The sequence below is a fragment of the Rhinoderma darwinii genome, chromosome 5, assembly GCF_050947455.1.
Source record: "Rhinoderma darwinii isolate aRhiDar2 chromosome 5, aRhiDar2.hap1, whole genome shotgun sequence".
Lineage (NCBI taxonomy): Eukaryota > Metazoa > Chordata > Amphibia > Anura > Rhinodermatidae > Rhinoderma > Rhinoderma darwinii.
Genome location: NC_134691.1, coordinates 147,725,623 through 147,750,803, shown reverse-complemented (window position 1 = coordinate 147,750,803; position 25,181 = coordinate 147,725,623). Strand labels below are relative to the sequence as shown.

Here is a 25,181-nt window from a genome sequence, read left to right as displayed (position 1 = left end):
CTATCTATCTATCTATCTATCTATCTATCTATCTATCTATCTATCTATCTCTCCATCTATCTCATATCTATCATCTATCTATCTATCTATCTATCTATCTATCTATCTATCTATCTATCTATCTCATATCTATCATCTATCTATCTATCTATCTATCTATCTATCTATCTATCTATCTATCTATCTATCTATCTATCTATCTATCTATCTATCTATCTATCTCTCCATCTATCTCATATCTATCATCTATCTATCTATCTATCTATCTCTCCATCTATCTCATATCTATCATCTATCTATCTATCTATCTATCTATCTATCTATCTATCTATCTATCTATCTATCTATCTATCTCTCTATCTGTCCATCTATCTATCTATCTATCTATCTATCTATCTATCTATCTATCTATCTGTCCATCTCATCTATCTATCTATCTATCTCTCCATCTATCTCATATCTATCTATCTATCTATCTATCTATCTATCTCTCCATCTATCTCATATCTATCTATCTATCTATCTATCTATCTATCTATCTATCTATCTATCTATCTATCTATCTATCTATCTCTCCATCTATCTCATATCTATCTATCTATCTATCTATCTATCTATCTATCTATCTATCTATCTATCTATCTATCTATCTATCTATCTATCTATCTATCTATCTATCTATCTGTCCATCTCATCTATCTATCTATCTATCTATCTATCTATCTATCTATCTATCTATCTATCTATCTATCTATCTATCTATCTATCTATCTATCTATCTATCTATCTATCTGTCCATCTCATCTATCTATCTATCTCTCCATCTATCTCATATCTATCATCTATCTATCTATCTATCTATCTATCTATCTATCTATCTATCTATCTATCTATCTATCTCTCCATCTATCTCATATCTATCATCTATCTATCTATCTATCTATCTATCTATCTATCTATCTATCTATCTATCTATCTATCTATCTATCTATCTATCTATCTATCTATCTCTCTATCTGTCCATCTCATCTATCTATCTATCTATCTATCTATCTATCTATCTATCTATCTATCTATCTATCTATCTATCTATCTATCTATCTATCTATCTATCTGTCCATCTCATCTATCTATCTATCTATCTATCTATCTATCTCTCCATCTATCTCATATCTATCATCTATCTATCTATCTATCTATCTATCTCTCCATCTATCTCATATCTATCATCTATCTATCTATCTATCTATCTATCTATCTATCTATCTATCTATCTATCTATCTATCTATCTATCTATCTCTCCATCTATCTCATATCTATCTATCTATCTATCTATCTATCTATCTATCTCTCCATCTATCTCATATCTATCTATCTATCTATCTATCTATCTATCTATCTATCTATCTATCTATCTATCTATCTATCTATCTCTCCATCTATCTCATATCTATCTATCTATCTATCTATCTATCTATCTATCTATCTATCTATCTATCTATCTATCTATCTATCTGTCCATCTCATCTATCTATCTATCTATCTATCTATCTATCTATCTATCTATCTATCTATCTATCTATCTATCTATCTATCTATCTATCTATCTATCTATCTATCTATCTATCTGTCCATCTCATCTATCTATCTATCTCTCCATCTATCTCATATCTATCATCTATCTATCTATCTATCTATCTATCTATCTATCTATCTATCTATCTATCTATCTATCTATCTCTCCATCTATCTCATATCTATCATCTATCTATCTATCTATCTATCTATCTATCTATCTATCTATCTATCTATCTATCTATCTATCTATCTATCTATCTCTCTATCTGTCCATCTCATCTATCTATCTATCTATCTATCTATCTATCTATCTATCTATCTATCTATCTATCTATCTATCTATCTATCTATCTATCTATCTATCTATCTATCTATCTATCTATCTGTCCATCTCATCTATCTATCTATCTATCTATCTATCTCTCCATCTATCTCATATCTATCATCTATCTATCTATCTATCTATCTATCTATCTATCTATCTATCTATCTATCTATCTATCTATCTATCTATCTATCTATCTATCTATCTATCTCTCCATCTATCTCATATCTATCATCTATCTATCTATCTATCTATCTATCTATCTATCTATCTATCTATCTATCTATCTATCTATCTATCTATCTCTCTATCTATCTCTCTATCTGTCCATCTATCTATTTATCTATCTATCTATCTATCTATCTATCTATCTATCTATCTATCTATCTATCTATCTATCTATCTATCTATCTATCTATCTATCTATCTGTCCATCTCATCTATCTATCTATCTATCTATCTATCTATCTATCTATCTATCTATCTATCTATCTATCTATCTATCTATCTATCTATCTATCTATCTATCTATCTATCTGTCCATCTCATCTATCTATCTATCTATCTATCTATCTATCTATCTATCTATCTATCTATCTATCTATCTATCTATCTATCTATCTATCTATCTATCTATCTATCGATTTATGGGATATACTGCTTTCAGGAACACAGTTTTATATATTATTTCTGTAGAGTTGTTTCTTTTGCTTACAGCGTGGTCATTTCTTTTCAGCCTGTTTAGCTTCTCTTGCTTCTCTATGTATGTTTGACTTCTATCAGTGAACTGTGACTATACATTTTCTTGAATTCCTCTATAATAATCCTTGGAATGATGTCATTGCAGACAGATCTATAATATTCACATTGATATATGTCACTGTATTCAGTTACTGCTAGAAGGAGCACCCCATTGATTTTGTGTCACTCTTAGGCTGGGTTCACACGAGCACATTAACGTCCGTAATGGACGGACGTATTTGGGCCGCAAGTCCCGGACCGAACTCAGTGCAGGGAGCCGGGCTCCTAGCATCATAGTTATGTACGATGCTAGGAGTCCCTGCCTCTCTGCAGGACAACTGTCCCGTACTGTAATCATGTTTTCAGTACGGGACAGTAGTTCCACGGAGAGGCAGGGACTCCTAGCATCGTACATAACTATGATGCTAGGAGCCCGGCTCCCTGCACTGAGTTCGGTCCGGGACTTGCGGCCCAAATACGTCCGTCCATTACGGACGTTAATGTGCTCGTGTGAACCCAGCCTTAGGGTATGTGCACACGACAACGCCAAATACGTCTGAAATTACGGAGCTGTTTTCAGGAGAAAACAGCTCCAGAATTTCAGCTGTTTTTGCAAGTATTCGCGTTTTTCGCGGCGTCTTTTATGGACGTAATTGGAGCTGGTTTTCATTGGAGTCAATAAAAAACGGCTCCAATTACGCCCCAAGAAGTGTCTTGCACTTCTTTGAAGCGGCCGTAATTTTCCGCGCCGTCTTTTGACAGCGACGCGTAAAATGACAGCTCGTCTGCACAGAACATCGTAAGACCCATTGCAAGCAATGGGCAGACGTTTGCCGACGTATTGGAGCCGTCTTTTCAGGCGTAATTCGAGACGTAAAACGCCTCTATTACGTCTGAAAATAAGTAGTGTGCACATACCCTTAATATCACCTATAGCGTATTTTGCCAGTATAGCTAACAATCTGACACATAATAGAGAAATGACGAGGCAGTCAGAAATCTAGATGTCATTGTAGCTGGGGTGATAGTAGAGATTTTACCATGTCCAGCAGCAGCCCCTACTGTCAGCATCTGCCCATTCATGCAGTGGTACATCAGGCCAGCTCTGCCATGCAGCAGGCTTTCTACAGGAACCCTTTGGTGCCATCATGCAGTTTCTATCAGTAACCCTTTGTATGCTACAGACAATAGAAGATCCAGCAGTACATGTGTGTTGTCTGAGCAGTGTGCAGCGTGTGTGGAGCTGCAGCAGCTGAGCTAGGGGGGAGGGATCTCCTCACCTCCTGATCATTGCTGCTCTCTCCTCCTGCTCCCTTCTACATTTAAGTCCTTAACGTATTTTCTCTGTTTCCCTCCTCCTCTTCTCCTGTCTCTTTCTGCCTTTTCTTCTCCTCCCCTCCCCCTCTCTCTCCCCCTCCTCTTTGGCACCTTCTTCCTTCTCCTCTTCCTTCCCCCTTTTTTGGCTCTGATTTACCCACTGCATTAGCTCGCCGGGCAACCCTGTTCACTGCTCACCCCTTAATGGCGGCGTCTTCAGAGGAGGAGACTGATCGGCGACCCATTAGGAGAGTCCGGTCAAAAAGTGACACCCCTTATCTGGCTGAAGCGAGGATTTCACTGAACCTGCAGACAGGTAAGAAGAACCTCCCACCCGTCATGATTCCTCCCAGGAGCTGTCCATGCAGCCAGTGCTGAAAGCTGCTCTCCTGCCTCCTACACTGTATGATGAAGCCTCTATTGTGTCAATCTATAGAGATCACTGACAGGTGACCCCCACAGTATCAAGCTCCTTATGACATGTGTGTGCTGTCACTGTCCTCGTGTATAAGGAGAACATGTTCTTTTTGCTGCAAACAAACTTAACTGTGAATTGTATGAAGCCTCTTTGTGTCCATGTATCCTGATCACTGACAGATGACCCTGTGGGACCCCAAATATACATTGTCCTAGAGTTCCACTATTTTTGTGATGTCACTTAGGACAATATGTTCCTTCCACTGACATTGATTATATTGAAACTTGTTCTGTGTTCATTTTGCTATATGTACCATGAATAATAGGAATCATCCTGTCCCAGACAACATTTATATGACATATGATGCCCTGCAATAAGGCACTAGCTGGCATTAATATGGGCAGCAGGAGACAGAGTTTGCTGTGTGATGTGTCATGGAAGGATACTGCTGTGAATTCAGGAGGTGGTGAATTGAAGTGCTTAGAAGATATACATGAAGTGTTGACAAGCAGCCTGTGTTGTCTTCTTATATTACTCATGGTTACACCAATAGATCAGATACTAATGCTGAACATAAAACACATGAGCCTCAATGACATGTAACCCTCTATCTTTATAGGCTGAATGTCGCTTCTTACAATTTTAGTAGTTGTGAAAACACTTATGTGAAACCTGTTGACTTTTAGCTTATATTAACATATATTTGCTTATAATGTTACACTTGGATCTACTACTTTGCCACAGTCTGAGTATGTGGAAGAGATATTGCTGGTTAGAGACAAGGGGTATATTATATATCATGCTGCTGTCCACTGCATAATTGAAGGGTTACTATTTTTCAATAATTTTATACAAACATCTAATAATAATGGAAAAAAACAATGATTAAAAATACCCTTGAGATCATCCATTATTGTTGACATAAAGGTCCAATGTCTCATTGTAAAGCTTAGATCTATTGTTATTTTATTTCAGAACTACTGTAAGATCACAGTGCAAAAATAAACTACATGGAAGGTTAATTTTGTCATAAAAATAGTTTTTAAATCTGCTGGATTGAATGAAAGGATGTGTTGCCATGGTGATTGGAGGGCCGTGGGTGGGAGACAATTGCTTACAGAACGGTCAATCATATCTGGAGTTTCTGTGTATGTTATATTGTTCATTCATGCAATTATACTGTAGACAGAAGCTCTCGTAGAATTAATGAAGCCTCAATGCTTGTCAGGCAATGTACTCATTAAGATCTATATGAAATGTTTGCCTATTATGCTGTTGTGTTTCAGGACTGTATCAGTGTAAATGCTGTGTTTACTGCTACCATTACAATTCTGACTACTACTAGAGGCCTACAAGCATTTACGCTTTCATACATTTGCATATGCGATAAATCTGACCCTTTTATGACAAGGCCACCTTCTATGATTTGTGAAGCAAACTAGAATAAAGCACATATACAATATTTTATTTTTGCTACATTATATGATAATATTTGTCTATTGCTTTCTTTATTTTAAAGATCATAGCACAATATTTTATTTTTAGATATGTATATATTGTTGTTTGTTTGTTTGTTTGTTTGTTTGTTTTATAAAGGGGTAACTGACAGGGTAAGGCTCCGTTCACATCTGCGTTGGAGACTCCGTTAGGGCCCTCCGTCGCAGTTCCAGCAGATATTACCAGAAACAAGAGCGCAGCAAGATGCACTATTGTTTCCAGTAAAACCACAGTCACCCTGACAGAAAGCCGATGGAATCCATTAAAGTCAATGTGTTCTGTCAGCTGCTGGTGGTATACATGGTGCAACAGAACTGTCGCTTCCTGTTTTCCCTTGTTCTGCTCCTCTGATGGAGTACAACAACGGAAACCCAGGATTCCGATGTGAACATAGACTTAATGATGCACAGAGCACAAAACTTGCTCAGACTTTTTAATATATTATGTGATAGTATAAGGGAATTTATCAAAAGCCTTGCAACTGCTTTTTAGCTTAAAAAAAGTAGCAAAAAATCATGGCACATGTTATGTTTGCTCAAATATTTGCTACTTTTCTCATCAGTCGACAGTTTTGAAAAGTGGGCGGAGTTTACCAGGAGTGGCATCGAATTTGGCGCTAATCTACACCTGCTTATTGCAGGCGTAGTATTCCTCCTCTGACTTTAGGACAGTCCAAAATGCGCTAAATTTATTAAGAGGCGTGTTCCTTTTAATAAGCTTGGCGCAATTCACTCCAATGCATTTTATTTCAGACTATCGTATGAGACGCCAATGTTTATAAATCTTACCTATGTGTCTAAATTAAACTCCACAGTTTAGATCTCAGGGGCAGAGGCTACAGGGGCTGCTATGTGTCTTTGCAAATATATTAGGTATATGTACATTCCTGGTCCTCAGTCATGGATGTACAATATTATGAACTTTCATTACATTGTCCAAAAGAATCACTTTAAATTGGATGGAAGTACAAATGAGTTCTTCAATGTAGCCGTGCCCTAAGCAATCTCCGCATTATGTCCACTCACGGGCAACCTGCCTATCTTGCTTCTGTCAATCTACCATCTTTTCTGTCCTGCTTAGTCAGTGGCCTGGATGAGTATTCTTGCTAATGTCTGGGCTCACTGTGGCAGAGTTTGAGATGGTGTTGGGATGGATCTTTGCAAATAAAAAATAGTAAATCATGTATAGATACAGGACCTATTTTTCACATTATGTGAAACTGTTTAGTACCAATCAGTTAGTTTTCTATACCACACAGCATGGTTAACCATGCCCCATGCCAGACAGGCCCTCCTTAGTTCTCTGGCAGCAGTATGGGCTCGATAGTGATGATACCAATAATGTGAAACCAATAATGGGCAGAATTAGGAACATTACAGTCTTCCATGATTGTTTCTTTCTTCTCTGTAAAGGACTTGGTTCGACCAATTGAATATTTCCCGAGATGGTATGTTACATGTGCACATAGATGCACATTATTTACATATTCTGGGGTTTTCCTAATTCTCTTTAAATTCTTTGGAGGGGACTGACAAGTAAGAAGGAAGACAGAAAGTGTGCCCCACTGTCTTAAATTAAAGTGGACTTACAGGCCCCTGAATCTCCGGGATCTTTGCTATATTACATTTGGAATATAAAACATTGTTCTAAATAAAATAAAAAATTTAATTCTGTTACCAATGATGTTTCCATCATGCACAGATGACTCATCTGAACCACTCTGTCTGCCCCTCATAAAAGGAAAAGCTAGGAATAAATATTTTTTTATGATATTTCAGGTGGTGGTTCACCCCTGCTGTTTATATAAGTCAGGTTACAGTGTTTTCTAAAAAGCCAACAATAATATAAACAATAATAATGTAAACTCACCCCCCCCCCCCCAAAAAAGAAAAAAAATAATAAACGTTTAAGGTGCATCTGAAAGACATACATAGGTTTACTTAAGAATTTATAATGCTGACGCAGACTTAATGATCAAATTACTCAGAATATAAAGTTGTGGGATTTATGAAAATAACAAGCGGAATTCACTGTTGTTTAAATGTAATTCTGTAATTTATGTAGACCAATATATTTGCTTACCCCACCATGTAATATTTTGATGAGATAAAGTTACAGTATACAACGTTCTAACATACTCTGTATCAATTTCCCACAGTTCTCTACTTTCAGGGAGGGAATGGAAGTGAAACATTCTTGTTTACATTCAGAAAGTCGAATGCCTCATGCACACGACAGTGTGGGCTGGCCGGGTCCCGTCTGTGATCCGTGGAAAGATAGGACATTTCTTATCTTTCCACGGATCGGAAAGTTGGGTCCATTTTCACGGACCCCATTCACCCGCTAAAGTGAATGGGTACGTGAAAACTATCAGGTGCCACGATGCCATGAAAAATGTCCCGAGTGGCACTCGGTCATAGGCAACGGCCATAATACTTCTTTTACTACAGTTTGTTCCAATTGTATCCAGTCTAGGCAATCTTCTGTAAGCTAAATAGTATGGGCTTTACGCTTATTTACACTGATACATGAGCTCATAGATGATTGCCTAGATTGGATACAATTTCCCATCAGCTGTGAAAATTATTACGTTAGGACTGTTTTTTCGTTGTTTCCATTCACAGAGAGCAAGCAGTGATCTTGAAAGCTTTGAAGAACTGGTAAACAAAGTATATTAGAAATTACATAACTTTTTATTAGACATTAACTTATTTTTATTTACATAAAACATTTATTCAGGTCTCAACATCTGTCTAGTTATAAAGATTTCTAGATTGTTTGAGTGTAGCATATAGCTCATATGTCTTGGTAGAAAAGCTACACTTGGGCCTTCTGCTTTCCTTTGCTTGACTTCATGTGCTCTATATGTGATGACATCACACTGCACTGTGCAGGATCTAAACACACCATATGACTTAAAGGGAACCTGTTATCTACATTATATATGTTGAAACAGACATGCTGACTTCAGTGGTCAGTCACTTATGTGCTAATGTAAACACTTTTTTGAGCACTTACATTCAGAGCCCAGGCAGCGTCGCCAGAGATGAGACTAGCATAGTCATGAGCTGCTGCTAGTTCCACTCACTATCTGCTAGCTCCGCCAACTCCCCTCCCCGCTGATTAACAAATGTCTCCCTATGCACATTAGTAGACACCTAGTCACACATTGTTAAAATGCTCAAGTTATTACTGGGCCATACAGGGAAAGGAGGAGAATCACAGATCCTCCTCCTCTCCCTACACGCTGCCAGCACGTTCCCCACTGGCTTCTACACATGGGCTGAAGTGGGAGCTGCACGTCTATGCAGCTCCCCCTTAAGCCGTCTCTAACTTGGGCTAGATTATGGCTAGGGCCACGATCACGGTTTTGTTTTAAAGCCAAGATTGTAGCCACGAGCAAGCCTGAGCTAGGTCCATTTGAAGCAAGATATGTCCTTGACTGCTGAATTGCTTCCCTTCCAGAAAGTATTACATACCTCCTTGGCAGAGATAGGGTAAAAGGGGTTGTCTGGTTTAGAAAATATATTTTTAAATATCCTATGAGAGAATTCTGAGTTAACAGGGGGGGTCCCCTATTCAGGTTTTCTACCTTTTGGTCAGAGCTGAGAGTTTTTATTACAATGCGCATCTCTCTGTGGAGGAAATGGCACATTCATGCATGGACAGTCCATTGATTTCGAAACAAAAATAAATTGTCAAACCCTTTTAAAATGAAGATGACACCTTTTAGAATAATTACATAATTGAACCATTTTCTTAAAGCCTAATATAAATTGGTGTGCAACCAACAATAAAACTCTTACATATGTTCCCATCACTTCATTTTGTAATTTATGTAATTGTTTATCTCTACTCAGTTTCCTCATTCTGGTCTCTTGACATTTCAAATCATAAAACAGTTCTGCACTGGAAAAGTGTGCTCCACTATCAGAATTGCCGGATTATTGGATGCTGGATTTATACGTACGATACCTTTTTACTTAGGACATTGTGCTCATATTTCAGTGAAATGTATTAAGAATGACGAGTGATGTGTTAATGTAATAAAGCTACCTAAAGCTCAGCTTTCCTGTCGTAGCAGTAATTGAACTGTTTGTCTTGAAAGGCTAAACTGCGTTTGGAGTGAGCATTTTTATTTTCATACTTCAGAATGAAAGTGACATAAAACTATATGTATTTCAAATGTACTATTAGGGTATGTTTACACAGGGCGGATTTGCTGCGTAAAAGTACACAGCATTTCCAACCTGAACCCTGCAGGGAATTCCAGCCGAAAAACTGCACTACATAGTGGTGCAGTTTTTCGGGGGGAATGTCCGCTGCATAAAACAGCAGGTTAAAAAAAAAGCTTATACTTACCCGTAGTCATGGCGACGTGTCCCTTTGATGTACTGCAGCCCGGCCTCCTGGGGTGACGTTTCATCTTATATGACCGCTGCAGCCTATGATTGGCTGCAGCAGTCGCATGGGATGAAACGTCATCCCAGGGGGCCGGCCTGAACGAAGATGCATAGAGATCTTAGTAAGTGTGACCTTTTTTTTTTTGATTTGCGATTTTTTAAGCGGAATCGCAGATTTTCCGCCGCAAAAATCGCAACATCTGCTATTTGTTGTGGGTTTTACCTCCCTATTAAATTCAATGGGGAAAACCCGCAACAGAAAAGTAGCAATTCCTAGGCATAAATTGACATACTATGGGTAAAAAAAAATTCATTGCTGGCCAATTTTTGGTGGATTTTTTTACGTAGCGTGTGGATGAGATTTTGTTCAAATCTTTCACTCTGCTGCTACTGTATTACGCTGCAGATTTTCCCAATTAAATCCGCGGAAAATCTGCAGTGTTCACGCTACGTGTGGACATACCCTTATGAGGGCCAAGGTTCACCCTTTTATTGTCTTCTCATTATATTTAATACATTTATTTGAGAATAACTTTAAAATTCCTTCTGTTCTTAGTGTCCCAAAGAAAGCTCTTTTTTTTAAAAAAAATAAAAAAATCAGCAGGACGCCATACAGCCACCTACACTACCTACGATATGACAACATTCGCTTTCAATATCTGTGACCATCAAACGTCTGAGAGGGCATGTTCTTGTAGGTAGCATGGGCTCCTCTGTGATCCCTTGTTTCTTAGATGCAGGAGTTTACTGCAGATGGCAATATTACTAGAGAAATCTAGCATTTTAAAATTGTTCAACAGGTTAAATAGATACGATCTCTTAACTATGCAATCCAATCTACCATAAGATCTTGATCTTCATTTACAGTTCCTTGAATTCCGAGGCTTACATCATATAGTAAACATTTCCTAAGTCAGGCTTCGTTCACGACTGCATCAGGCTTCAGTTCATGGGTTCCTTTAGACCTTTCCGTTAGGTGAACCCATGAACAGAAAGCCAAAGGGAAACCATAGCTTCCGTTTGCACTACTATTGATTTCAATAGTAATGCTTCCATTGCAAATCGTTTCCGCTTCTCTCTGTTCTGTAAGGTTTTTGTTTTTTCTGGCGGAAACAATAGCTTAGTCGACTACGCTATAGATTCTGCTCAAGAAACGAAAACCTTACGGAACGGAGACTAATGGAAACCATTTGCAACGGAAGCATTACCATTGAAATCAATGGTAATTAAGTTTCCGTTTGGCTTTCCGTTTATGGGTTGCCCTGGCGGGAAGGTCTAACGGAACCCATGAACAGAAGCCCGACGCTGATATGAACGTAGCCTGACCTGTGTGGTTAACACTTGCAATGACTAAGCATAGATTTGATAAGGTTTCTCCAATTATATTTCATAAACAATAATAATCAATAATGAATCAATGTTAGGTCAGTGGGTCAGTGACATCTAACGAAAACTCAATAGAGTCTGTTGCGCTGAAATATTTTGTCACTTCATGTTCGCTACTCCATTATAGGGATGCACGATGCTTCGAAACTTCGATACTGTTTTAATACTTTGCATCCCCAAACGGTTCGATACCGTTATTTCATGTATTTCGATACTAAGCTGTGTGGCTGCACAGCTCAGTATAGTAACATATGAATGTATGAGCGCAGGGCTGTGGCTGTGTAATACAGTCATTGCCGCGCTCCTGAGTCCTGATAACAAGTGTGCGCCGTCAGGATGATGCGATGCGGCCATCGCTGCACTAATGAGCGGCGGCACTGAAAACAGAACATGGCAGACGCACTACAAAACACCCCCATGTTCTGTCTTCAGTGCCTGAACCACCGCTCATTACTGCAGCGCCGGCTGCATCCTCTCATGCTGACTGCGCGCGCACTTCCTGTCAGGAGTGGGGCAATGGCCGTATTACACAGCCACAGTCCCGCCCTATAACGGGGAGATCAGAGAAACCTCTCATCTCCACCGCTATTCTCCTGAATGCTGCGATCAAAGCTGACTGCAGCATTCAGAGGAAAATGAGATGGGGGGATGCCCCTTGGATCGCGTCACAGGGAATTCCTGTGACACGATTGAAGGACATACCATATATGGGCATATATAATTGAAGGACCCCAGGGCTGTCCTACCATTTTTCCTGTTAGGGCATACTTAGGTATGTCCTAACAACTGCCTGTGTACTATCAGTACACAGGCTAATGTACTGTAATATAGATATATGTGGGGTGGCCTTTCACTGTCTGCGGATCACGACTTCACTTTCTTTCAACCATGGGTGAGTGTACGCTTCCTGGCTCTATCCGGTGATTCCGGAGTAGTAGCCGTGCATATGGTGTATACTTTGCACATTGAGTGCAGCTATCACTATAAGTCCTTGGACTTTTTAGATTGGATGGCACTTTGTACCAGTAGTAGGGATTTCCTTATACGGCACATTCACCTTTGACATAGACTTCATGCTGTCCTTCTTCCCTTTAATATCAGCAGTGCTGGTTAAACTGCTAACTGTGCATTTTGAGCAATATATACCTGTATGCTCCTGTGTCATTCATTGTCTATTATACTAATGTACCCATGGTCGTATACTCTCCAAAGGTGACCCACAGGCATATCTCTTCTTTTTAGAAAACCTCGCCATGTTTTTTATTAAAACTATTTATGTTAATTATATCAAATAAAATTGTATTTTGTACTTTATATATAGCCTATGACTCTTTCTTTCTCATATATATGCTATGCTATCAGTGAGTTTGCTATTTCATGACACTGTGGGGGTACTTTATACCAATGTGGGTTGTACCCAACCAGCTACCTGTCCCTGTGAGACATCTGTTTATAATGTAATATAGATATATGCCAGTACATTAAAGTTTAAAAAATAAAGTAAAAACATAAAGTAATGTTAAATTTAAAAAAAATACACATAAACCTTTTTTACAATAAACATTAAAATAAGTCTCGAAACAAAACATACACACATTCAGTATTGGCGCGGCCGTAATAACCTGTACAACTATTTTTTTGCATCATTTATGATGTGTACGCTGTAAAAAAATAAAATAAAAACTGCTTTCTATCACTTATTAATGTGAGGCACGAGGTGTGATGAATTTAACCTCCATGTGCCTCACATTAATAGTAATTAACCCCATCATGTACCTTACATATTAACCCATTATGACTGAGAAACATTTACTATTAATGTGAGGCACGTGGAGGTTAAATTCATCATCACACCTTGCGCCTCACATCAGAAAATGGAAGAACTTTTTTTTTTCTTAATTACTGTTGGCAAAGTATTGAATTGGTATCGAAATCGCAATACTAAACGAAGTATCGGTATTGAAGTCCAAATTCTGGTATCGTGACATCCCTACTCCATTATTTCTTCCACATTGCAGAATATATATACAGTGAAGGAAATAAGTATTTGATCCCTTGCTGATTTTGTAAGTTTGCCCACTGTCAAAGTCATGAACAGTCTAGAATTTTTAGGCTAGGTTAATTTTACCAGTGAGAGATAGATTATATTTTTAAAAAAAACTGAAAATCACATAGTCAAAATTATATATATTTATTTGCATTGTGCACAGAGAAATAAGTATTTGATCCCCTACCAACCATTAAGAGTTCAGCCTCCTCCAGACCAGTTACACGCTCCAAATCAACTTGGTGCCTGCATTAAAGACAGCTGTCTTACATGGTCACCTGTATAAAAGACTCCTGTCCACAGACTCAATTAATCAGTCTGACTCTAACCACTACAACATGGGCAAGACCAAAGAGCTTTCTAAGGATGTCAGGGACAAGATCATAGACCTGCACAAGGCTGGAATGGGTTACAAAACCATAAGTAAGACGCTGGGTGAGAAGGAGACAACGTTCGTGCAATAGTAAGAAAATGGAAGACATACAAAATGACTGTCAATCGACATAGATCTGGGGCTCTATGCAAAATCTCACCTTGTGGGGTATCCTTGATCCTGAGGAAGGTGAGAGCTCAGCCGAAAACTACACGGGGGGAACTTGTTAATGATCTCAAGGCAGCTGGGACCACAGTCACCAAGAAAACCATTGGTAACACATTACGCCGTAATGGATTAAAATCCTGCAGTGCCCGCAAGGTCCCCCTGCTCAAGAAGGCACATGTACAGGCCCGTCTGAAGTTTGCAAATGAACATCTGGATGATTCTGAGAGTGATTGGGAGAAGGTGCTGTGGTCAGATGAGACTAAAATTGAGCTCTTTGGCATTAACTCATCTCGGCGTGTTTGGAGGAAGAGAAATGCTGCCTATGACCCAAAGAACACCGTCCCCACTGTCAAGCATGGAGGTGGAAACATTATGTTTTGGGGGTGTTTCTCTGCTAAGGGCACAGGACTACTTCACCGCATAATGGGAGAATGGATGGAGCCATGTATCGTCAAATCCTGAGTGACAACGTCCTTCCCTCCACCAGGACATTAAAAATGGCTCGTGGCTGGGTCTTCCAGCACGACAATGACCCGAAACATACAGCCAAGGCAACAAAGGAGTGGGTCAAAAAGAAGCACATTAAGGTCATGGAGTGGCCTAGCAAGTCTCCAGATCTTAATCCCATCGAAAACTTATGGAGGGAGCTGAAGATCCGAGTTGCCAAGCGACAGCCTCGAAATCTTAATGATTTACAGATGATCTGCAAAGAGGAGTGGGCCAAAATTCCATCTAACATGTGTGCAAACCTCATCATCAACTACAAAAAAACGTCTGACTGCTGTGCTTGCCAACAAGGGTTTTGCCACCAAGTATTAAGTCTTGTTTGCCAAAGGGATCAAATACTTATTTCTCTGTGCACAATGCAAATAAATATATATAATTTTGACAATGTGATTTTTTATTTTTTATTTTATATATATAATCTATCTCTCACTGGTAAAATTAACCTACCCTAAAAATTCTAGACTGTTCATGTCTTGTGGGCAAACGTACAAAATCAGCAAGGGATCAAATACTTATTTCCTTCACTGTATATATATATATATATAAATTAGGTTTCCATCTGTTACGAGTTGTTCAGCTAATCTGAGACCATTGAATTACATTGCTCTGATCCTGATCTCTAGTGACCTTTCAACAGATAAAAGTGATAGAGCTAACAGTTACAAGAATTTCTCTAGTTTTCAGTATGTTTATTTAATGTGAAGTATGTGGTGTAAAGTATTTGTAGAAAGTAACGGAGGGAGAAGGAAGTGGAGTACTGTAGTTACATGTGTATATTAATCCAATATCTAATTTTTACCAAACAGAATCCATTAATGTGAAATCTCACAAGTCTTTAGGTAGAATTTTGTCAATATAATGATGTTTATCCTAAAAAGTTGTCATTGAGGGATTTGCCACTATATATTTACATTATACAGATAAAATGGATTTATTCTTTGTTGAAAAAAGTCTCTTACTCTACACTATTATATATATCTATATATATATATATAGATATATCTATATATATATATATATATATATATATATATAGATATCTATATGTATAGATGTATATATATATATATATATATATATATATATACATACATACACAGAGGATATACAAAGTCTACACACCCCTGTTAAAATGCCAGTTTTTGTCATGTTACAAAATGAGTCGAAGATGAATCACTTCAGAACTTTTCCCACCTTTAATGTGACCCTTATTCTGTACAATTCCATTGAAAAACAAACTGAAATCTTTTAGGGTGGAAAAATAAAAATAAAAAACAAAAATAATGTGGTTGCATAAATATGCACACCCTTAAATTAATACTTTGTTGAATTACCCATTGACTTTATGACAGCATTCAGTCTTTTGGGGTAGAAGTCTATCAGCATGGCACATCTTGACTTGGCAATTGTTGCCCACTCTTCCTTGCAAAAACGCTCCACATCTGTCAGATTGCGAGGGCATCTCCTGTGTACAGCCCTCTTCAGGTCATCCCACAGACTTTCAATGGGATTCAGGTCTGGGCTCTGGCTGGGCCATTCCAAAACTTTGATCTTCTTCTGGTGAAGCCATTCTTTTGTTGATTTGGGAGTATTCTTTTGGTCGTTGTTACGCTGAATGGTGAAATTCCTCTTCATCTTCAGCTTTTTAGCAGAGGCCTGCAGGTTTTGTGCCAATGTTGACTGATATTTGGAGCTGTTCATAATTCCCTCCACCTTGACTAAAGCCCCAGTTCCAGCTGCAGAAAAACAGCTCCAAAGCATAATGCTGCCTCTACCATGCTTCACTGTGGGTATGGTGTTCTTTTGGTGATGTGCAGCGTTGGCTTTGCGACAAACATACCTTATGGAATTATGGCCAAAAAGTTCAACCTTGGTCTCATCAGACCATAGCACGTTTTCCCACGTGCTTTTGGCAGACTTGGTGTAGGTCTTTGCAAAACATAGCCGGGCTTGGATGTCTTTCTTTGTTAGAAAAGGCTTCTGTCTTGCCACCCTACCCCACAGCTCAGACATATGAAGAAAATGGGAGATTATTGTCACATGCACTACACAACCAGTACCTGCCAAAAAGTCCTGCAGCTCCTTTAATGTTGCTGTAGGCCTATTGGTAGCCTCCTGGACCAATTTTCATCTTGTCTTTTCATCAAGTTTTGAGGGACGTCCAGTTCTTGGTAATGTCACTGTTGTGCCAAATGTAATCCACTTCTTGATGACCGTCTTCACTGTGTTCCATGGTATATCTAATGCCTTGGAAATTCTTTGGTACCCTTCTCTTGACTGATGCGTTTAAACATTCTGATCCCTTTGAGGTGTTGTAAGCTCTTTACGGACCATGGCTTTTGCTGTCACATGCAACAAAGAAAATATCAGGAAAAACCTAATAGGCCAGCTGAACTTTATACGGGGTTACTCAGAATCACTTTAAATAATGTCAGCTGTGTACTGACTACTATTAACATGAGTTTAAATGTGATTAGCTAATTCTGAACACAACCACATCCCCAATTATAAGAGGGTGTTCACACTTATGCAACCACAATATTAGTATTATTTTATTTTTTTCCCCTCTAAATGATTTCAGTTTCTTTTCAATGGAATTGTACAGATCATGGGTCACATTAAAGGTGGAAAAAGTTCTACAATTATTCATCTTGTACTGATTTTCTAACATGACAAAAACTGGCATTTTAACAGGGGGCTGTAGACTTTTTATATCCACTGTGTGTAATATATATTACGGAAATTGAAACATGTAGTATGGTTTAAATTATATTATTTGATACCAGAAACTGCAGAATTAATGTTGCTTAAAGGCTGGCTTGTCTATTTTAGTACAGACTTGTATTTCCCACAAATTATGATTCTGGGACATCTTTTCTTAGGACTCTGGATTGCATCGTTAATCTGTTATACATCCTGGAAATGTATGAATACATTGACAAATGGGTGTTACCAGTTGGAGGTGTATCAATACACACTCTAACACTGTCCAATCAGTGCCCGCAGTCTCAGACTGTGTAGGGACACAGCCCCTTTTAAAAGGGGACTGGTAACACCCAGTTGTCAATTTATTCATAGGAGGAATAACAGGATCGGCGTAAGTTAGAGTTCTAAGAAAAAATACTCTAGAATGGGGATTTCATGATGAAAACAAGTATACATTAAAACAGTCATGTCAGGAAAGCTGACAGATCCTTTTTAAGCTCTTGACAACACTAGTAGGTTCTGTCAGCTAACACCAGGGCTACACCTACACTTTTTGTAGGGCTACTGATTGATTTTAACCATTGAGCTACAGCTGCAGTCCAAATGAATACATTGAGTTGCATGCAATCTTGTGTATTGCAGCTGTCATTTAAGAGTAAGGCTACATTCACACGAGCGTGTCAGATTTACGCTAGTAAAAAACGCACGTAAATCTGTCCATGTGCGTTGAGTTTTGCATCAGTATGCTTTGCAAGTGGCATGTGTTTTTCATGCACTCGCAAGCACTTCTGTTTTTTTTCAATGTTATTGATGTGTAAAACACAGACAGCAAACGGATATGCATCCGTGTGCTGTCCGTGGTTTTGACGCACCCATTGACTTCAATGGGCGGCTAGGTGCTTGAAAACGCACATATATAGGACATCCAGTGAGTTTCACGCCACATTATCTACGTGAAAACTCACGCATGTGTGAATAGCCCCCTTGAAATCAATGGGGTCGTGTGCTGTGCGTTGTTTCATCGCACAGCACATGCACGAGAGTCACGCTCGTGTGAGTGAGCCCTAAGAATCAATCAGTAGCACTACAAAAAGTCTAGGTGTAGCCCTGGCCTCACAATACCTTGTTTAAAATTAATAAATATATGGCAAATTGTTACTAAGTACAAGCAGTGTTGCCTCTAAGGGTATGTTCACACGGCAGCGTCCGTTACGGCTGAAATGACTGTGCTGTTTTCAGGAGAAAACAGCACCGTAATTTCAGCCGTAAAGGCAAGTGCAGGCGTCTTTCGCTGCGTCCATTACGGACGTAATTGGAGCTGTTTTTCCATGGAGTCCATGGAAAACGGCTCCATTTACGTCTGAAGAAGTGACAGGCACTTCTTTGACGCGGGCGTCTTTTTTACGTGCCGCCTTTTGACAGCGGTGCGTAAAAAAATTGACCGTCGGCACAGAACATCGTAAGACCCATTCTAATGAATGGGCAGATGTTTGCCGACGCTTTTGAGCCGCATTTTCGGACGTAATTCGGGGCTAAAATGCCCGAATTATGTCCGTAAATAGTGTGTGTGAACCCAGCCTTAGTTGTGTGCACTGGAAAGTAAAGTGTTAAAACATCTTGCTCATTAGGTCATCAAGCCTAATAACAATTTTACCTGTCTGTAGGGGCTGGAATTTTAACTCTCATTTTCTGAACAAACAGTTTATAGGGAACAGTGATTAAAGTGTGGAGCCAAATTGCGACTGGTGACAGCTATGCAGAAGTTGAATTAATATGGGATTTATTATTAAAAAACTTTTTGTGGGTAATAGTCTTGCTCATCTGCCATCACAAATAACAGTACATCATTGCAGGAGCTTATAAGAGAGTTCAGCACTAGAAGAGGCAGTGACAAGTAAATTATTTTCTATAGGCTGTCACTGAAGAAGAAGAAGAAGAAGAAGAAGAAGAAGAAGAAGAAGAAGAAGAAGAAGAAGAAGAAGAAGAAGAAGAAGAAGAAGAAGAAGAAGAGCAGTGCAAGAGAATGGAAGACTGAACAGGGTTGTTCACTTTGGAAATCCATTTTTATTAAAAGGGTCCACCAATAGCAAACTCATCACAAGATGTCCCACTGCTCAGACCCCCAATAATCAGCAGTAATCTGTGGAAGAACCCAGCAGCAAGTGTTACATTTTCCTGCAGCGCCACCACTGGTTAAATGAAGCATTACACAGTTGCCCTTGAAATCAATAACCTTTCTGTATAAAACACAGATGTGTTGGGTCCTCCAGAGTGAGAGAGGCTCTAAACCCGCTCTCCACTCTGGCCAATAGATGAGGATGCTGAATGAGAATTCCCAACAGAGTATTTTAAAGTGGGTTTTCTAAACCAGACAACCCCAATTGTAGGCCCCATGCGTAGCCATAGTGCAGAGGCTGGTACTAGTACAGAAACACTGTGGCTGGCACTAATACATCATGTTTCTGCATAGCTCATTGAGCATATCTTTTTTTACAATAGTAACAGGTAACTGTAGTTTAACGTGTTTGGTAAAATTCATGATTGGAATTGCATAACGATATTATTTGTAAGTTTAATAAAGCTAGAATTAGTTTTTTAATGGTATACTTTTCATAAGTGTCAGATGCATGTAATTGATGTAAATTCCTGTGGAGAAAAATGGTGTGACTGGAGTAGCATAAAAGTCATCTGAAAGTCAGGTGATAGTTACGTGTGCAGCAACCAAGTGCAATTTGTTCTAAATGACAATGTAACAGTCAAGCGGCCAAAGTCATTGTCTAGCACTAGCCTGAGACTGAGGAGGTGTCATGTTTTTATAATGAACCTCTTCTAGTTGTACAGTTGGAGAGATATTGGCCCATAAAGTGCTTTATTTTCTTTTATCTATATAACACTAATGCAGGGTACTGTGTCTGGCACTATGACAGGGGCACTGTGTCTGGCACTATAACAGGAGCATAGTGGCTGGAATTATAACTGAAACATTAACATGGAAACTGACTGGCAAAATTAAGGCCTCATGCACACGAAAGTGTTTTTGCATCCGCAATTAATTCGCAAAAATGTGTATGAATTGCGGACCCATTAATTTATATGGGCCCATACACACAACCGTGGTTTACACGGTCTGTGCATTGGCTAGGAGCCCGGACCGCAAAAAATAGGACATGTCATTATACGGGCCGCATTTGCGGTCGGGGCTCACTGAAATCAAAGTTTGCATGGTCCGTGATTTGCGGACGGCCCGCGGAGTACCGTCCGTGCCGTAATCACGGACCGTACACACGGCTACGGTCGTGTGTATGAGACCTTATTCACATGAGCATTGAATACGTCCGTGTGTCGGCCGTTGAAACAACGGCCATCACACAGACATATCTAATTCAATGGGGCCGTTCACATGGCCGTTGTTTCATCGGAGCGTGTGAAGGGTCCGTGAAAAAATAGGACATGTCCTATTTTTTTGCGCTTCACGAATCCCTCCATAGACTCTAGTCTATGGGGGATGCGTGATAACGCGTCCCGCAGGGTACAGCACGGATTCACCTCGGACGTGAAAAACTGCCGTTTTCTTCCTTGCTCCCATTAACTAGTATCTGCCCGGCTGAACCGCCCTCACCGCGCCACATATTTCAATACTCCCAATTAAAAGATTTCTATAATACTACTAAACGCCAGGCGCAGCTTCATCGCCCCCTTACTGACTTTGAAAAATTGTGTGTTTCCACCCGCCCCCCTGCACATGCCATCTCCACACTCTATGGGTTACTCTTAGACCAGCGATCTTCTCACCTCCCATCCTTCTGCAAGGCTTGGGAGGTTGAATTGAACATGACATTTACTGACGCACAGTGGAGGCGATCTTTCCAGCTGTCCCAGAAAGCCTTGATTGCCATACAAGCTCAGCAGACCAGCTACAAAATTATTTCTAGGTGGTACCGGGTCCCTTCTGCACTGCATAAATGGTACCCGTCTGTACCTGACACGTGTTGGCGCTGCGGGGCGGCGGGGGGATCCATGTCTCATATTTGGTGGAGTTGCCCCTCCTTGCGAAGCTTATGGGACACAATTCTTAAAATCATATTGGAAGTTACGGGGGTTTCGGTCCCTAGCTCCCCAGAGGCGACCCTTTTATTTATGTTCCCTATGCCCCTGCCCATCTACAAGCGCTCTCTCATTAGGCACCTTCTGCAGGCAGCTAAAGCGATCATCCCCCGCAAGTGGAGGGCGGTAGCTCCTCCACTTTTGGAGGACTGGTTTCAGGAGATTGCATTGATACAGTATATGGAACGCCTCTTGGCTCAGACCCCGGCTGCCTCTGCACAATATACAAATACATGGTCCCCGTGGCTTCAGTTTCTCTCTTCCCCCACCTACAGCACTGTGGTGGCTTGAGGTCCAGCACTCATCCCTTCTCATGTGATTGCATCTGAGAGGGGACTGCATGCGAGTGTAAAGGAGAATGCTGGTTTGCTCGGCTCGCTCAGATATTTATTATGTGCATAGCGGCCTTTTCTTACTTTTAGGTCTTCATGAGTATCCGGAGATGGAGCCCAGGCTCACCACAACCTACCATAGTCTCTTCCCTGCTTTGTTTGTCTTCTATGCTATTCTTTCCCTCTCTCCCTTGTGTCTACTCTGAATGGTCTTTGCTCCCTGTGGGGGTGCTACCATGCTTTGGCCATTGCATCTCAGGTTCTAAAGGACGTTGACGTATTGCACATTGTTTGGTTCTCCTCACCATTGCTTTTTATGTCCTACTCCTTCCCATTGTGTTGTCCAGATGGCTGTAGTGGTGGGGGCTCCTCTTGGGTAGTGATGTTTACCCTTTTTGTTTGGGCTGCGCCCTATTTGCCAGGTTATATTATGGAGACACATTTTCTATGTATGTTTTTGTATGTGTTTGTATTAAAACTAATAAAAACGTTGAATTGGAAAAAAACAAACAAAATAAAAACTGCAGTTTTTCATGTCCGAGGTTTGCAACGCTCGTGTGAATCTAGTCTAAGGGACAGTTTTTACTGCTCAGACGGTTTCTTAGCTATAATTGAATAGATTTTAAGAGGATACTGCTTCCCCAGCACGTTTACGATAGATAATCAATAATCCCGAAAATTAGCACTCAGTTGTCCTGGGCCTTGTAGTTTGACAATGATATATATAGTTCGCCCGATACTGGCTCTCACTGCGGGACTAGCTTCACACCACACTTTATTTTATACTCACAAGGTAAACAAAGGTTAAAAGCACATCAGAATTTTAGAACATGCTTCAAATATTATATTATATTATTATATTATTTCTGAGTAGCATTTCGGCTTATACTCAGCCTTTCTCAATCATCATTAACGAGTATAAGCCGAAACGCGTCTCAGAAATAAATAATAAAACAAAGCAAAAAAACGTGTATGCCGGGATTCCTTATTTGAATTATATTGGGATATCACCCGTCTGCGTGCACCCCACCAGATACAAACGGAGTGCCGACCACATATTCCTACAACAATTTTAGAACATGCGGCACGACAAGTCTCCTGGCCGATGCCGGGTTTCGCTCTTCTGGCATCTTCCATGGCATATTACACACGCACCATAGATCAACTTTAAACAAACGCTGACATTATTAAAAATTCATCAAAAAAGTGTTTCACACATAATCCATATATATGTTGTAAAAGTACACGATGCTGTAGTCTTCCACCCTCTTACTGGGTTATATTATAAGGTTAGGCGCAATAAATAAAATGTAAGAGTGAGTTTATAAAAATGTATATTGTATAAAGAGTAAAATTACTGTTGTTATTTACACGAGCATAGTTCACGTCCGTGATACGCGCGTGAAATTCACGCACGTCGCACGGACCTATGTAACTCAATGGGGCCATTCAGACATTCCGTGATTTTCACGCAGCGGGTGTCCACTGCGTAAAACTCACGACTTGTCCTATACTTGGGCGTTTTTCGCGCATCACGCACCCATTAAAGTTAATGAGTGCGTGAAAATCGCACACAGCACACGGAAGCACTTCCGTGTGTCGCGCATGATTCACGCTACAGTTGTTAAATAAATGAAGGTAAAAATAAAAGCACCACATTCATTGCAGTTTCTCAACCTCAAAACCGCGTGTCATAAGGATGGCATATGCGTGAAAATCACGCAGCCACGCAGCACATCCTGATGACACACGGAACTGCAATGCGCAAAAAACGCAGCAAAAAACGTTTGTGTGAATTTCGCCTAATATGGAGATATGTACACAAAGACAGTCATAAGCAATAAACTTTACATAGTTACATTACATGTTATAGTTACCATACATGGACTTTCCACACACTCCAGTAAGTCTCCTCTCCAGTATGTCCCTCCATGTATCCCTCTCATGAGTCATGCTTGGGTTTTTATACCCCTTTGTCTGACCCTCTTGGAGACACCTAATCTGACTTTCCTGATCAAAGAACTTTCTCAATCACGTTAGCTTCAAATATAGAATAGTGCCACTTGTCAACCACCTTTAGCATTTACGAGATCCTGAGTTGTCCATGGATAAGACTAAGGGTATGTGCGCACGCAAAATCAAAAACGTCTGAAAATACGGAGCTGTTTTCAAGGGAAAACAGCTCCTGATTTTCAGCCATTTTTTAAGCAAACTTGCGTTTTTCGCTGTGTTTTTTTGCCGCCGTTTTTGGAGCTGTTTTTCTATAGAGTCAATGAAAAACGGCTCAAAAACGGGCACGTAGAAAAACGGCCCGTCGGAGCAGAACGCCGTTTTTCCCATTAAAGTCTATAGGCAGATGTTTGGAGGCATTTTGTTTCCGATTTTTCGGCCATTTACGTCCCGAAAAAACGGCTGAAAATAAGCCGTGTGAACATACCCTTATTGTCCACACTACTGGTTAGCATCTGTAAGAGATACCTGTGATTAGACCATAGGTATCTTGCATACTAATGAGATGCATTTCATTGATATAATTTATAACATTATATGTGGCTTTCATTTTTCAAAACTTTCATTTCTTACAATACAACTGTTATTAATCCATACATTGAACACGTATATAACTGCAGTGGGATGCCGTGAAGCATTTCGATTTTATGTATTCCTAAATGTGTTATATTCCTAAATGTGTTAGAGGTTAAGTATTTTTTTGTAGCCTGGATAAGTGATGGTTATGGTTATAATGCTTTTTGTCATGTTATGTTTATAAGACGGTAAGGATGTAATAATACATTCATAGAACTCAAGGTTGTAACAACACATCTAGTATCGGATGCTCACTCCCTAAGAACTCTACACTGATGCATTGCTAATGTTATTATTGATATAAGTGTCATGGCACAAAATAATGCATATGGATACAATGTATATTCAGAATGCACTCTATTATGCTGGAAGGTAAGGGTCACAATGACTATTTTTACACCCTAGGTCCTCCAACATCAGACTAGTCCGAACATAATCTTATAGTATTTTAGGCTTTCGACTGGATACTTTAGAAAACAGTTCATTTCAAAATCTGAGTTAATTTCTGGACACAATGTTTTGAGTTGGTGTATCCAGGAACAACTCTCTTTGACTCATTTTTCTAATGTGGTCTTTACCCCTTCAATGATTTTCAACCAGTTCTATTGCATACAATTTCATGTTCTTAGGGGTTTTATTGCGTATTTTAAGATAATGTGCAGACATGCTATGATCGATTTTCCCTTTACGGA

At 39.5% G+C, this 25,181-nt stretch overlaps 1 protein-coding gene across 3 annotated transcripts in view; it reads left to right on the top strand.

Annotated features, from left to right (window-relative positions):
* PHACTR1 (phosphatase and actin regulator 1) overlaps positions 1 to 25,181 on the top strand; it is a 376,244-nt gene that overhangs the window by 46,015 nt on the left and 305,048 nt on the right. For all 3 annotated transcript variants that reach the window (XM_075826626.1, XM_075826623.1, XM_075826629.1), the window contains exon 3: positions 4,132 to 4,278. In XM_075826626.1, coding sequence (XP_075682741.1) covers positions 4,132 to 4,278 — 147 coding nt within the window. The remainder of the gene's footprint in view (positions 1 to 4,131; positions 4,279 to 25,181) is intronic.